This window comes from Leiobunum rupestre, chromosome 6 (assembly GCF_980474605.1).
Source record: "Leiobunum rupestre chromosome 6, qqLeiRupe1.1.hap1, whole genome shotgun sequence".
Lineage (NCBI taxonomy): Eukaryota > Metazoa > Arthropoda > Arachnida > Opiliones > Sclerosomatidae > Leiobunum > Leiobunum rupestre.
The window spans coordinates 65,284,057-65,296,291 of record NC_143389.1 but is presented as its reverse complement, the minus strand read 5'-3'; the positions used below and the strand labels follow the sequence as shown (position 1 = coordinate 65,296,291).

At 36.1% G+C, this 12,235-nt stretch overlaps 1 protein-coding gene across 1 annotated transcript; it reads right to left on the bottom strand.

The window, feature by feature from the left end:
* Positions 1-11,368: 11,368 nt before the first annotated feature.
* LOC149943183 (uncharacterized) lies at positions 11,369-12,105 on the bottom strand. The gene is made up of 2 exons (XM_090179574.1): positions 11,652-12,105; positions 11,369-11,594 (listed from the first exon to the last, which is right to left on the bottom strand). The coding sequence occupies exons 1-2, from the start codon at positions 11,987-11,989 to the stop codon at positions 11,369-11,371; spliced, it is 564 nt and encodes a 187-aa protein (XP_090035700.1). The 5' UTR covers positions 11,990-12,105.
* Between the last annotated feature and the right edge of the window lie 130 nt (positions 12,106-12,235).

Sequence of the window (12,235 nt, the reverse complement as noted above, 5' to 3'; positions counted from 1 at the left end):
GTACGGACCTACTACCTCTTCTACTATCACCCTCCTCCTTTTACGTGTTTACTCATTGCACTTGCCCCGTCATAAGTCTGTCCAACGCAATTCTCCAGTTTTAAACCAACCTCCGTCAAAAGATTTATAATTGCCAAGCTAATACTCTCAGAATCCAACTTGTGTAAATCTGTGAACCATAGAAATTTTTCTACGACACCTATTTATATTCTAGTATATCGAATACAAACGCTTAGCTGCTCTACCCTGCATTGTTTCGTGTTTCATTGGCAATTACAGAGTAAAACCCACCGCCCCACTGGAGTGGATTCAATGTCCTCTTCAACAATCATTCTCCTTACTAAATTTGCACAAATGCCAATTATTTCATTTTGTACAGTGCTGTAAATATATTTGGCATACTCTGGCACTTGGCTTTCAAATCGGGACATTTTCGTTTCAAAAGTTCTAAAATTTCTTCTGTTTTCAATTTTGTCGGCAGATGCATTCCCTTGATGTGCTAAATCTTGTTGACTTTCACGTGTGCAGATTACGTCAAGTCTATGGTGGTCATTAAACTGGCACTCTATTGATCCACGAGATTTGGATTCAGTGTAGTCTAAATACATTTTATAGGCTATGGTCTATGGGCTAGTTGGTGAGAAGATTTATTAGAAGTGAAGTGTTCTTCGAATTTTTTCGCCATATTTTTCCAATCCGAAAATCCGTTAACAAATCCATTAGTTCTACCATATGTAACATAATTACTCATAAGTATGACTCTGTATAATATTTCCATTGAAAAAAATTCAATGAGACCTTGTTTCAAGCGGAACATATATTGAGCGGACCCAAATATGCAAAAATGCTTATAATCCTTGCGCTATCGAAAAGTTTACCATGAAAATGAAATCATGTGATCGCAAGGCACGAGCTAAACTTGACATGGGCAAAGCCAGAAACGCGTGAGGAATTCTCACTAACTTCCGTTTCCCATCAGTAAAGTTGATGACGCATATTTCGTCACGGAGTTGTAAATGACGTAATTTACGTCATATCCCGTGAACAAGGTTTTATACACGAAAATGCTTTTATGGCATACTTATGAGTGATTATGTTACATATGGTTCTACCATATCTACTGCCTAAAAAGGACGGCAATAAAAGCAATGAACTGCATTATTTGCAACTGAATATTCAAGTATTTGATATTTGTCGTACCGAGAAGAAACAAAACCGCGATTTTACCACCAATTAAAGTTTTAGGAAAAATGATTGAGTTTAGGCTGAACTGGAAGGCAATTCTTATCAAAACTAATATCCGATGCGTGTAAGCACACTTCTTTTAAATTAAATAAATCTTGCACATGGACAGAGATAGTATTATTTCTAATAATTTCAGCTTTATTAGTTAGTGCAATGTCTAAAGCAAAACTGATGTTTGAAAGAACCTCAGAAATATGGTCACCTTCGAATTCACAACCCTGTTTATTTCCCAAGGTTTCCCCAGAGCTATCATTAACTCATTATGGCTCTAGCCAGATGAATTCAAAAAACGTTCCATTGCTTCATTCTGACTACTATCAAAACTATCTTCTCTCTTACGCTTATGGCGGTTTTGGGCCCCAGATAAAAACTTTCGGGTGCGCATATTTTAAAACCTTTTTTTAACGAAGCTAGTATTAGCTTAGTAGTCTTGAAAAAGACTGCAGTCTTTTTCAAGACTACTAAGCTATTACAAACAGTCTATTTCAAGACTATTAAGTTATTACAAACATTAGTCTTGAAAAAGACTGTTTGTAATAGCATAGGATGAAAAAATTAGCGAATGAGTAGATAAGTCCGTTAAGAAAAGGGATAAAAAGCTAAACCCTAAATAAATTTGAAGAAATTTATAAACTTACAAATAGTTCGTACCGATAGGTCTTCGAGCTAACCAAAAGACGCGAAACTCGGACCAAATAGATCTTCGAGTGCAAAACTAAATTAAATTAAATTAATTAGCCAGAAATTCCAACGGTAGACCGGTTTCGTCCTATTTGGGACTCGTCAGTACCGTCACGGCCAACTTTGATCACGCGCTGTTCGCGCTACAGCGGCCAACACATTCGTCGAAATTCCGCGAGCAAGGATTTTCCCCCTATAAACTGTACTATAATGTGTAGGAGGTCAGCGCCATGTCCGGTTGTTATATTGTCTTCAATGTAAAAACTATACTAAAAATAATAATCCGCTAGGGGCGCTGACGTCATACACATCTTTTGCTCATAGGTTAACACAGAAACGTCAACGAATGAGATGGCCGCTGTAGCGCGAGAGATGCGCGAGACATCAAAGTTGGCCGTGGTACCGTGCGGGAAATCTGCCTTGCGACTATTAAACCGAAAAGAAAAAACTTAAGCCTAAACATAAAAAATTTCGAAACGAGTTGCGTAGCAACGGAAAGCCGAAAAGGGGGAGGGTGCTGGAGAATAGCATATACGAAATGTAACGTTAAAAGGAACCACCTATGGACTGCATTGCAAAGGATGAAAAAATTAGCCAATTAGTAGATAAGTAGAATAAGAAAAGGGATGAAAAAGCTAAACCCTAAACAAATTGAAGAAATTTAAAAACTTACAAATAGCTCGTACCGATAGATCTTCGAGCAAACCAAAAGACGCGAAACTCGGACCAAATAGATCTTCGAGTGCAAAACTAAATTAAATGAAATAAATTAGCCAGAAATTCCAACGGTAGACCGGTTTCGTCCTATTTGGGTAATGGTGGAACAGCGGGCGGCCAAAAAAGAGGTAGAAAAAGGTCGCGAAAAACAGAAAATTTCCCATATTTTGACTATAGGGTTTCCTTTTTTATGCTATAATTCGCTGTTCGCTTTGTATCTACTCCATATTGAGTAACGTCAAATAATAATTATAATATTTATCAGTCAGAAAAAGAAAGTGAAATACACTTATTGAGCCCTGAAAGACGTATTATACAAATGAAAAAAAACGTAAACGAAACTGAAATACAATACGAGTAATTGGTATACAGCATATCGTCGCCTTAAAACCAAAACCACGATTCTTTATAAGAATTTATGTACAGAGTTACGTGGTCCTGGTCCCAAAGCGACGATATTTTTTTCCCCTTTTGCTTTACTCAACACCAGCCACAAAACTTATCAAGGCGGGTTTTGAACGCTGAGGCTGAAGATTTAACTTTCACAATTGTCGGGAGCTGATTCCAATCATTTATTACCCGTTGAGAGAAAAACACACGGCGTTGTGCACTATTACATCTCTTTTTGACAATTGTGGGGCTTTGCGCCCAGACCATTTGACCTAAAAAAACCATTATATTGGACATCGTATACACCATGAATAATTTTGAACGTCAAATCTAATTAGTGGCGCCATCCTACGACTGGTGAATAAAGGTATTTTAATAATTTCTTAATCAATATGGTTCAAATTTAAAAAAAATAATAATCTAAAGTTCATAAATTCAAAAATTAAAATAAACAAAAAACGCATAATTAAAATCGAAAAAACGTGATAGCATGAACAAACGCAGGTTCAACCTGGAAGGACGTATACTAACGTCCTTCTAGGTTCAACCAAATTTTGAACGGACACTGTAGTTTTAGATTTTTGACCTACCTGCAGCGCCTCTAGAAGTATTCAACCCGCTGTGCGTCGGTGTACTAGGAGAAGTATCAAGGCTGGACCATGGCGTTGGTTTCCAGCTTGTACGGTGCACCGTTTTTTGGGTATGAAACTTCCTCCGCATAAAGAAAGACCTTAGTTCCGCCTTGGGCCCCGCATTCTCTAACGCAGGACCTAGCGCAGATTACCTGCATAATTTATGTTGAAATACTGATACAAAAAGTAAATAATTTGGACTTATACAATTTATTACCAATTTATTTATACAGATAGTAATAGAAATTTTCTTTCATTTTACATTTTAGAGTAACGCAACGAAACCAAACAAGCGTTGACCAAAAAAATGTGGTATGTACAAAATATTTGAAATTGCCATAAATGAAATTTAAATTAATTAAATAGAAAAAACTAATCATATTGAAATTATGAAAATGAAAATAGCAACATTTTCGTCAGTACAGGTTTCTCGGTATTAAAAAAAGCCAATATAGTACACATTTCTAAAATGAATATCGAAGTAACAAAAATGTATTAAAATTGTATTATTTTATTTTTAAAGTACAATTTTAGTCCCATAAATGTTATATTTTAACTAATAAATCGACCATTATCGTTTATCTATTCAACTGGAAAATGTATACATCAGTATTCACTTGCCCCTTATCTTATAATTCGCTAGTCAATGTTCATTGTGAGCAATATGCCTAACAAAAGTTTTTTTACAAGCAATAATGAATGCAAATGCAGTTTTTAGGCGATACGACATAGAAAGTGGTGCATAAAATTTGCATACATTTTGCAAAATGTTTCTTCACTAAAGATAATGAGCGCTTGGTTGACCTTTCCCCTTTGAGGTCATAAGAAATGAATCTTCGGGCGTAAGCCATGCTGTATCGCCAATATAGTGCGCCGTTTCTATGTCAGAAAATAGTATTCAGCGGAAGCTTGCAATTCATGTTGTAGAAACTGAGGGGTCGGACATTCCCAAAAAAAGCGTACCGGATTTCGAAATCTCTGTGATTTCGCGATTTCGTCAAAGATTTCGCGATTTCGTCGGAGATTTCGCGACTTCGTCAGAGATTTTGCGATTTCGTCAGAGATTTTGCGATTTCGTCAGAGATTTCGCGATTTCGTCAAAGATTTCGTCTGAGATTTCACGATTTCGTCAAAGATTTCGCGATTTCGTCGGAGATTTCGCGACTTCGTCAGAGATTTTGCGATTTCGTCAGAGATTTCGCGATTTCGTCAAAGATTTCGTCTGAGATTTCACGATTTCGTCAAAGATTTCGCGATTTCGTCAGAGATTTCGCGATTTCATAAGATTTCGCGACTTCGTCAGAGATTTCGCGATTTCGTCAAAGATTTCGCGATTTCATAAGATTTCGCGACTTCGTCAGAGATTTTGCGATTTCGTCAAAGATTTCGTCTGAGATTTTGCGATTTCATCAAAAATTTCGAGATTTCATAAGATTTTGCGATTTCGTCAGAGATTTTGCGATTTCGTCGGAGATTTCTTGAGATGTGTACGGGATTTTGTACAAATGTCTGACCCCTCGGAAGAAACAGTAGTTTTGAAATTGATTGATAAAATAAAACACACCATTTTAGACACGATTATTCTTTCTTGGAAGAAGCACGGGCGACGTTTTTATAAACGATTTCTCTTAGCATAGAGGAACTAAGTCCTCGACCAATATACAGGTATCTGAAACCAAATCAAGTACTCTTTATAAATAAATTTAAATTGGTTAGGGAAGGAAATTGAAAATTTTGAAAAATCGTAAAGATTAAAAATTGTTATTCTACTATATGGGTGGTAAATGTTTAAGCCAGGGGTGGTAAAATTGAAAATAAAAGGTCAAAATATATTACATGTGGGACTTTCTATTTTGTTTTAAAGTAAAATAAATTAAAATTAATCTCATAAACAACTAATGTGGGAATATAACCAGTGGCGCCGCTACAGGTAGGCATGCATAGGCTGTAGCCTATTTTGAGATTTTGAGGGACCTCAAAAGAACCAAAAACGGGCTTCCAAATTTCCAAATATAATCTCAAAATATCAAAACGGGCAAAATATGCCAAATTAGTAATTTTTTAATATTAAATTTCTAAGCCTAAATAACTTATGTATTATTCAAGGGCAGTAGGTGGGATGGCGAAGTGCTTAGCACCTTTGCTTAGCAGCAAGAGGAGCCGGGTACGATCGCAGCTTGAGGTACTGGGTGAAAAATTCTGAACCACTCCAGCGTAGAGTTTGCAGTTATCTCCCCACTGGTTAAAAGGGTTGTTCCTCCGAGGTCTTCGGTTTCCCTTTGTATAAAAGGACGCAAGTTGTTAGCAGTGGCATGAGGGCTAGCCCCCACTCTTCCACACGGTTTAAGCAAGCCCAGGTTATTTAAACTAACACGAATTCGCGACGTGGGGGCCTCTAATTTCTTAGCCTATGTTCGAAAAAAGCCTAGTGGCGTTCCTGAATATTACCAGTAGGACCCAATCGGTAACTTTCTTGGAATGCTTAGTTTATTTGATTGGTGGCATAATTGTTTTAGCCCAATCGCTAAGGTCTTTTTCAACGGTCATCGACTTATTTCCTATCAAAGTTTTATCATTGACAACTTACGTATGACGTCATCGACAATGTTTTTATATTCGTAAGCATTTACTTCGGGGATATCTGAACAAGGTCAAAAGTATCTCATAGTATGTTCGTCGGACTTGTGAGACATAAGGTATAACATCCACTTTCTACCAAGTAAAGAGTCCTTTGGTAAATGTCGTTTACGACCCAATAGAAAAGCCAAACAATAATATACAATAAATGGCTTACAATCGCCAGGCCATTGTTGGGCGCAATCTCCACTTGAGACGCAAATCGATTCTGAAACAGTGCTTGGTTTTCCAGCTTTATCCGAAACAAGGATACCAAACGTTTCAAAGCTTGGTATGTCAATTGGCTTTGCTCAGTCCTATAACCATCCATTACGTATATTTTCTTTCCTTTCCAGTTAATTAAACCTATATGCCAGTGATCGGTTATATACAGACATGGAGGAAGAGAGAGGAGGCTTTATGAATAAGTTTTTAACTCCGGGAGCTTGATGCCAACTCCCACAGGGTAGGAGAGTGTAGGCTGACAAAAAAGGGGATCAGCACACGTCAACTCTTACGGCCTGGCTGCGCGTTCTCTAGTTGGCACCCCCTATTTTTGTTGAAATTGTTGTCCGTTGAGAAATTACACCGAGTACGCCTAAACACTAAAAGAGGACGCCAAATAGGGAACGCGTGAGATGACACGAAAACCGACGGATGCTGATCCTTTTTTTGTCAGCCCCCACTCTCCTACCCTGTGGGAGTTGGCATCAAGGTTATTCATAATGCCTCCTCTCTCTTCCTCCATGATATAGAGCATAGCGCCGAACCAATTTTCAAACGGCGGCGGCGGGAACGATAATTAGTTCGGCGGCAGAAAATAGTCGGCGGCGTTGAAAAAAATCGGCGGCGGCGGCGCCTAAGAGGGAAAACTGTCCCCCCCCCCCCGAAATAGCGCCAGCCTTTTAAAAGACCGCTAGAACTTAAACTGTTAAACACATTTTAAAAAAATACAGGGTTAATAAAATGTATTTTATTAAAATAGGAACCACTTGTTTATAAAAAGAAGAAGGGGTAACTTTGGTTACATACTATCATATGTTAAGTTAAGTTAGAAGAGACCACCTATGGACTGTGAGAAGGATGATAAAATACGCGAAAAAGTAGATTAGTCCATAATTAAAAGGGATAATATAGCTAAATCCTAAACAAATTTGAAGAAATTAAAAAACTTACTAATAACTCGGATCAAATAGATCTTCGAGTATTAAACTAAACTAAAAATAAATAAAATAGCCAGAAATTCCAACGGTAGACCGGTTTCGTTCTATTTGGAACTCATCAGTACCGTGCGGGAAATCTGGCTGGCGACTGTCAAATCTAAAAGAGAAACTAAGCCTAAACATTAAAAATTTCAAAACGCGTTGCATAAAGCAACGGAAAGCCGAAAAGGGGGGAGTGTGGTGGAGAATAGTATATACGATAAGTTAAAGGCAAGTTCCGGGATAGTTAACTTTTGGTCTTAAAACAATGGCACACGCCTAAAATTCAAAATAAAATTTGTTATACGAAACAACAAATAATTGTAATTAACTTAGAAGCATTTAATTAATTATTATGTGCGCCGCCATAACCCCCTGTATTTCGGTTTCCCCTCAAAGTTTTCGGATCGTGTCCTAATTGGCTGCTGTAGCAAGGCCAACTTCGTTGACGGGCTGTTCGGCGAACAGCGCCTCATCGAAATTGGCTGTAGTATTCAATGAAATCAGTAGATAATCCGGGCACCGGCTTCAACAACATCATAATGCCAGTTTGTATAATAAAAGGGTGTAAAATTTTCTCTGCAAAATTTGGGGTTTCTTTATATAGAGTTCCTAATTTTTTAAAAAACCCCGAACTCGCGCAAAAATGGCTTCAGTTCGCGGAAGAACATGTAAGAGCTCCGTATTTTGGGTCACCGTCTGCGTCTAAGCCTTTGCCACCCAGCAGTAACCTAAGGGTTTGTGAAAATCATTTTACTAGTGATTGCATAGAAATCAGAGGCACTGGTCCTAAAAAAAGTAAACATCTCAAAATTGGTTCAATTCCAACATTAAATCTTCCTGAATTGATTGAACAGACCACTGAAGAAACTTCTGAAGTTGAATTAAAACTTCAAACTCAATGCGATAGTTTATCAACTGAGTTTAGCCATTCAAAAGTAATTGGTTCTCAAGTTGAAAAGGTTCATGCTGGAATTAATGCAATACCCATTACAAGGTCTATTTTCGTACAAACTATCTCTGATGTGATGGTTGAGACTGATAAAATTAGTGTTGGAACTGATACATGTACTGAAGAAAGTATCAAATTGGAATTGGCTACTCTCAAAGATAAATTAGTCACTTTGGCTGTGAAAGATCATTCTTATGCTACAAAATCAATTCACACATTTAGTCCAAGTCGTACGATAACAACGCCAATGGTTTTTACCTCTACTCCATTGAAAAATGTACGTGGTGCGCATTATAATCAATCACCCTTTTCTCTTGGTGAAATTTCTGAACAGTCGGAGCAGGATAATTTTGCCTATTCTAATGACTCATTATATGCGCCTAGTTTGGACTCTCCCTCTGTTATGGAATCAGACATATCTTTGCAAACAAATTTACTCCAGGAGAAAAAATACATTATCTTTGAAAGTCAACTTGACAAATTGTTATGTCGTTTGCGATGCCACGAAAGTAGTTGCTCAAGCCCAATTGATATTTCAGGATGTTCGAAAAGCGAGAACGAGGGAACACAATTGAGTATTAAATTAATTTGTACAGGTGGTCACAAGAGTGTTTGGAAATCTCAACCAGTCTTAGGTAGAATGCCTGCCGGAAATTTGCTTCTAGCTTCTAGCATTTTACTTTCGGGGTCAACTTTCCACAGAATAAATTATATTTTTCAATTTATGGGCTTGAAGTGCATTGCCAAAAGTGTTTATTATGATATACAACGAAATATGGTAATTCCTGAAATAAAAGCAGCCTGGAGAAAAGAACAAACTAGTGTTATAGCAGATTTAAAGCAAATGTCAGAAAAGAAGGTCGCTGTTGATGGTCGTTTTGACTCGGTAGGTCATAGCGCAAAGTACTGTAGTGTAACTTTCATGGATCAAGACTCAAACAAATGTGTGCATTTTGAAATCGTGAACAAGTCGGAAGTTAACTACAAATCTACTAATATGGAGTTGGAAGGAGTTAAAAGAGGCTTAAAAAAGTTGGATGAATTTGGAGTCAAAATTAGTCAATTAACAAGTGATCGCTATATTCAAGTTAGGAAATTTATCAGAGAAAATTATACTGAGATTAATCATCAATTTGATGTTTGGCATCTATCTAAGAACATAAGAACGAAACTGAAATTAATTGCTCGAAAGAAATCAAATCAGGAGCTAGAGCCATGGGTGAAATCGTTGAGTCGTCATTTGTGGTATTGTTCAGAACACTGTAACCAGAATGTTGATGTATTAATAGATATGTGGAAATCAATTTGCTTTCACATCACTAACGTACATACTTTTCCCAACCTTCCTCACTATCAATCTTGCATGCATGAAGATTTATCACAAGATGCGGCTAGGAAAAAAAAATGGCTTAAGGCTGACACACCTAGTCATGATGCACTTGTAAACATTGTTCTGAACAAAAATCTACTAAAAGACCTTAAACAAGTAAATGCATTCTCACATACATCAACTTTGGAGTCATATCACAGTTTAATGCTAAAGTATTGTCCTAAACAGAAAGAGTTTGACAGTGACGTCATGGAAGCTAGAACCATGCTGACTGCATTAGACCACAATTTTAACATCAGCCGAAAATTTTATTTTGAAAAAGAAGAGCATTTAGATGCACAGAAACAATGCAAAGAAGAATTTGATTTTTATTTCTCCAAAGCTACCGGTGAATGGCACGCTAGGCCGCTTAAAGAGCCTAAAACATATGGTTTCATATATACTATACTAGAAAACATTATGAACAGAAAATTGATGGACGAAGAGGATATTCCTCTAGTAGATTTGCCAAAAATAAGGAAAAAAACTAATATGGCTCCAATTCCTTGTCCTGATAAGACCGAGTTAATCGCTGCAGCTAAAAAGCGTAGATTTGTTTAGAGATAATTACCATATTTCAAAACTTGGCATTTTTAATGTAGTTTTATTTAAAATATTTTCAGAGAGCCATAGTTGCCCCTAATAAAAAAAGGTTTATAGGAACCATAAAAATAAAAATCATTTTTTTATATTTATCACTTTAATTGATAATTCTGTTTAATAATAACTATTACTAACATTAAAGGCACACTATCCAGTGCATTTTTGCCAATAAATATTTCTAGTGTGTCGCAACGCAGCAGTGGCGCCACCTGGATTAAAAACAGAAAGCTCATCTTCGATTTTTTTTAAATGCCCTTGACAGTGTGCCTTTAATGACTTTGTTTAAAGAGTTTGTTAAAATAAACCATCCATATCATATTTCTCAAACAGATTTGTCCCTTTATTTTTTTGACTAAATATTAAGGTATAATCACAAATTTATTTATCACTTAGATCTTTTTTATTTAAAAACATTTCTCACCTAGGTCTGTTTTTAGTATTTCTCAAATTTTTTTAACAAATAAAAAATTACTAATTTTTGGACCAAAGGTTAATGAATTACTAGTAAAATTATTGAGGCACTTGTCAATATCACTAAAAACAATAAACATTATGGAACAAAATTAACTTGGTTTTTAATTTTAACTGAGTTTGTTAAAATAAACCATTTATCTCGTATTTTTCACACAGATCTGTTAAATTATTTTTGACTAAAAATTAAGTTATATCACAAATTTGTTTCTCACTTACAAACATTTCTCATTTAAGTCTGTTTTGACTAAGCTTTTCTAAAAATTATTTTAACAGAAATAAAAAATTACTATTTTTGGCTCTAAATATGACAAAAATAACCAAACATTTAAAGGTTAATGAATTACTAGCAAGATAATTGAGGAACTTGATAATATCACTGAAAAACCGTTAGGGAACAAATTTAACTTGAATTTTAAAACTAACTTTTGAGTAAAATATTTACCCTTACTAATATGGATCAAATGGTAAAAGATCTTAATCAATTATTCTAGGTTAAGAGCCTAAACTGTTCAACTTCAGTCCCAGGCTTGTAACTTTTATAATCATTCACGTTAGCTTCGGGATAATTCTTTCTTACATTGAGAATTACGCAGACTGGCAAAACACGTCTAACATTTCTTCCAAGTTTGTCGTAAACTAGATGAGTGCAGCTCCTATATGCAGTATATCGATAAGTACGATTGGCTAACACAGCTGGGGCACGTGGAAGTCTCCTAGAATGTAAATAACTTGTATAAAATGCCCTTAAAATTCGCACTCTAGTACCGCACAAGACTTGATAATCTTCCTGTTGAGTAATGCATTGACAAGGATGATCAGTGTTTTCATTTAACAATTGAAGAATGTTATCAATTTGTTGGCAGCAAATGAACCCAGCTCTTATGTCTCGCTCATTCAAAAATTTCTTCAATATTAGTGTTTTTTCTTCATTGGTACCAAGGCCTAACCAGTCTGGAACACAATTTCCACAAGAACAGTTCTCAATCATTTCCTCGATATTTATATCGCCTAAATTTTCATCACCACGGCTTTGTTCTACCCTCTCTAACTCTCTTAGCTCTTCTTCAGTGTATTCTGGTTCAACGTCAAAAGGATTAATTCGTGGCATTTTATATTTACATGAAAACTTGAAAAGACGATTAGGGAAAACTAATTTCCTACAATCGTGAAAAAGAGACGAACGAAAGCAGCCAATCCCAGCCTTGCGTCCCCTTATCCAATAAACATCCTGTCCAATCGTTTCACGGAGAAGCCTATCGCTTAGGCGTCTACTCTTCAAGTTTAAAGTTAATTATTTAATGATAGCAATTAAACTAATTGCAATAAAAATATATTAAAAGTTTTATTTTGCATT

Bases quoted from the DNA above. Each gene is read 5' to 3' on its own strand.
- LOC149943183 (XM_090179574.1), bottom strand. From the start codon at position 11,989: ATGCCACGAATTAATCCTTTTGACGTTGAACCAGAATACACTGAAGAA. The intron at 11,595-11,651 runs GTGCGGTACTAG...TTTACATTCTAG, and splicing joins CAGGAAGATTATCAAGTCTT to GAGACTTCCACGTGCCCCAG.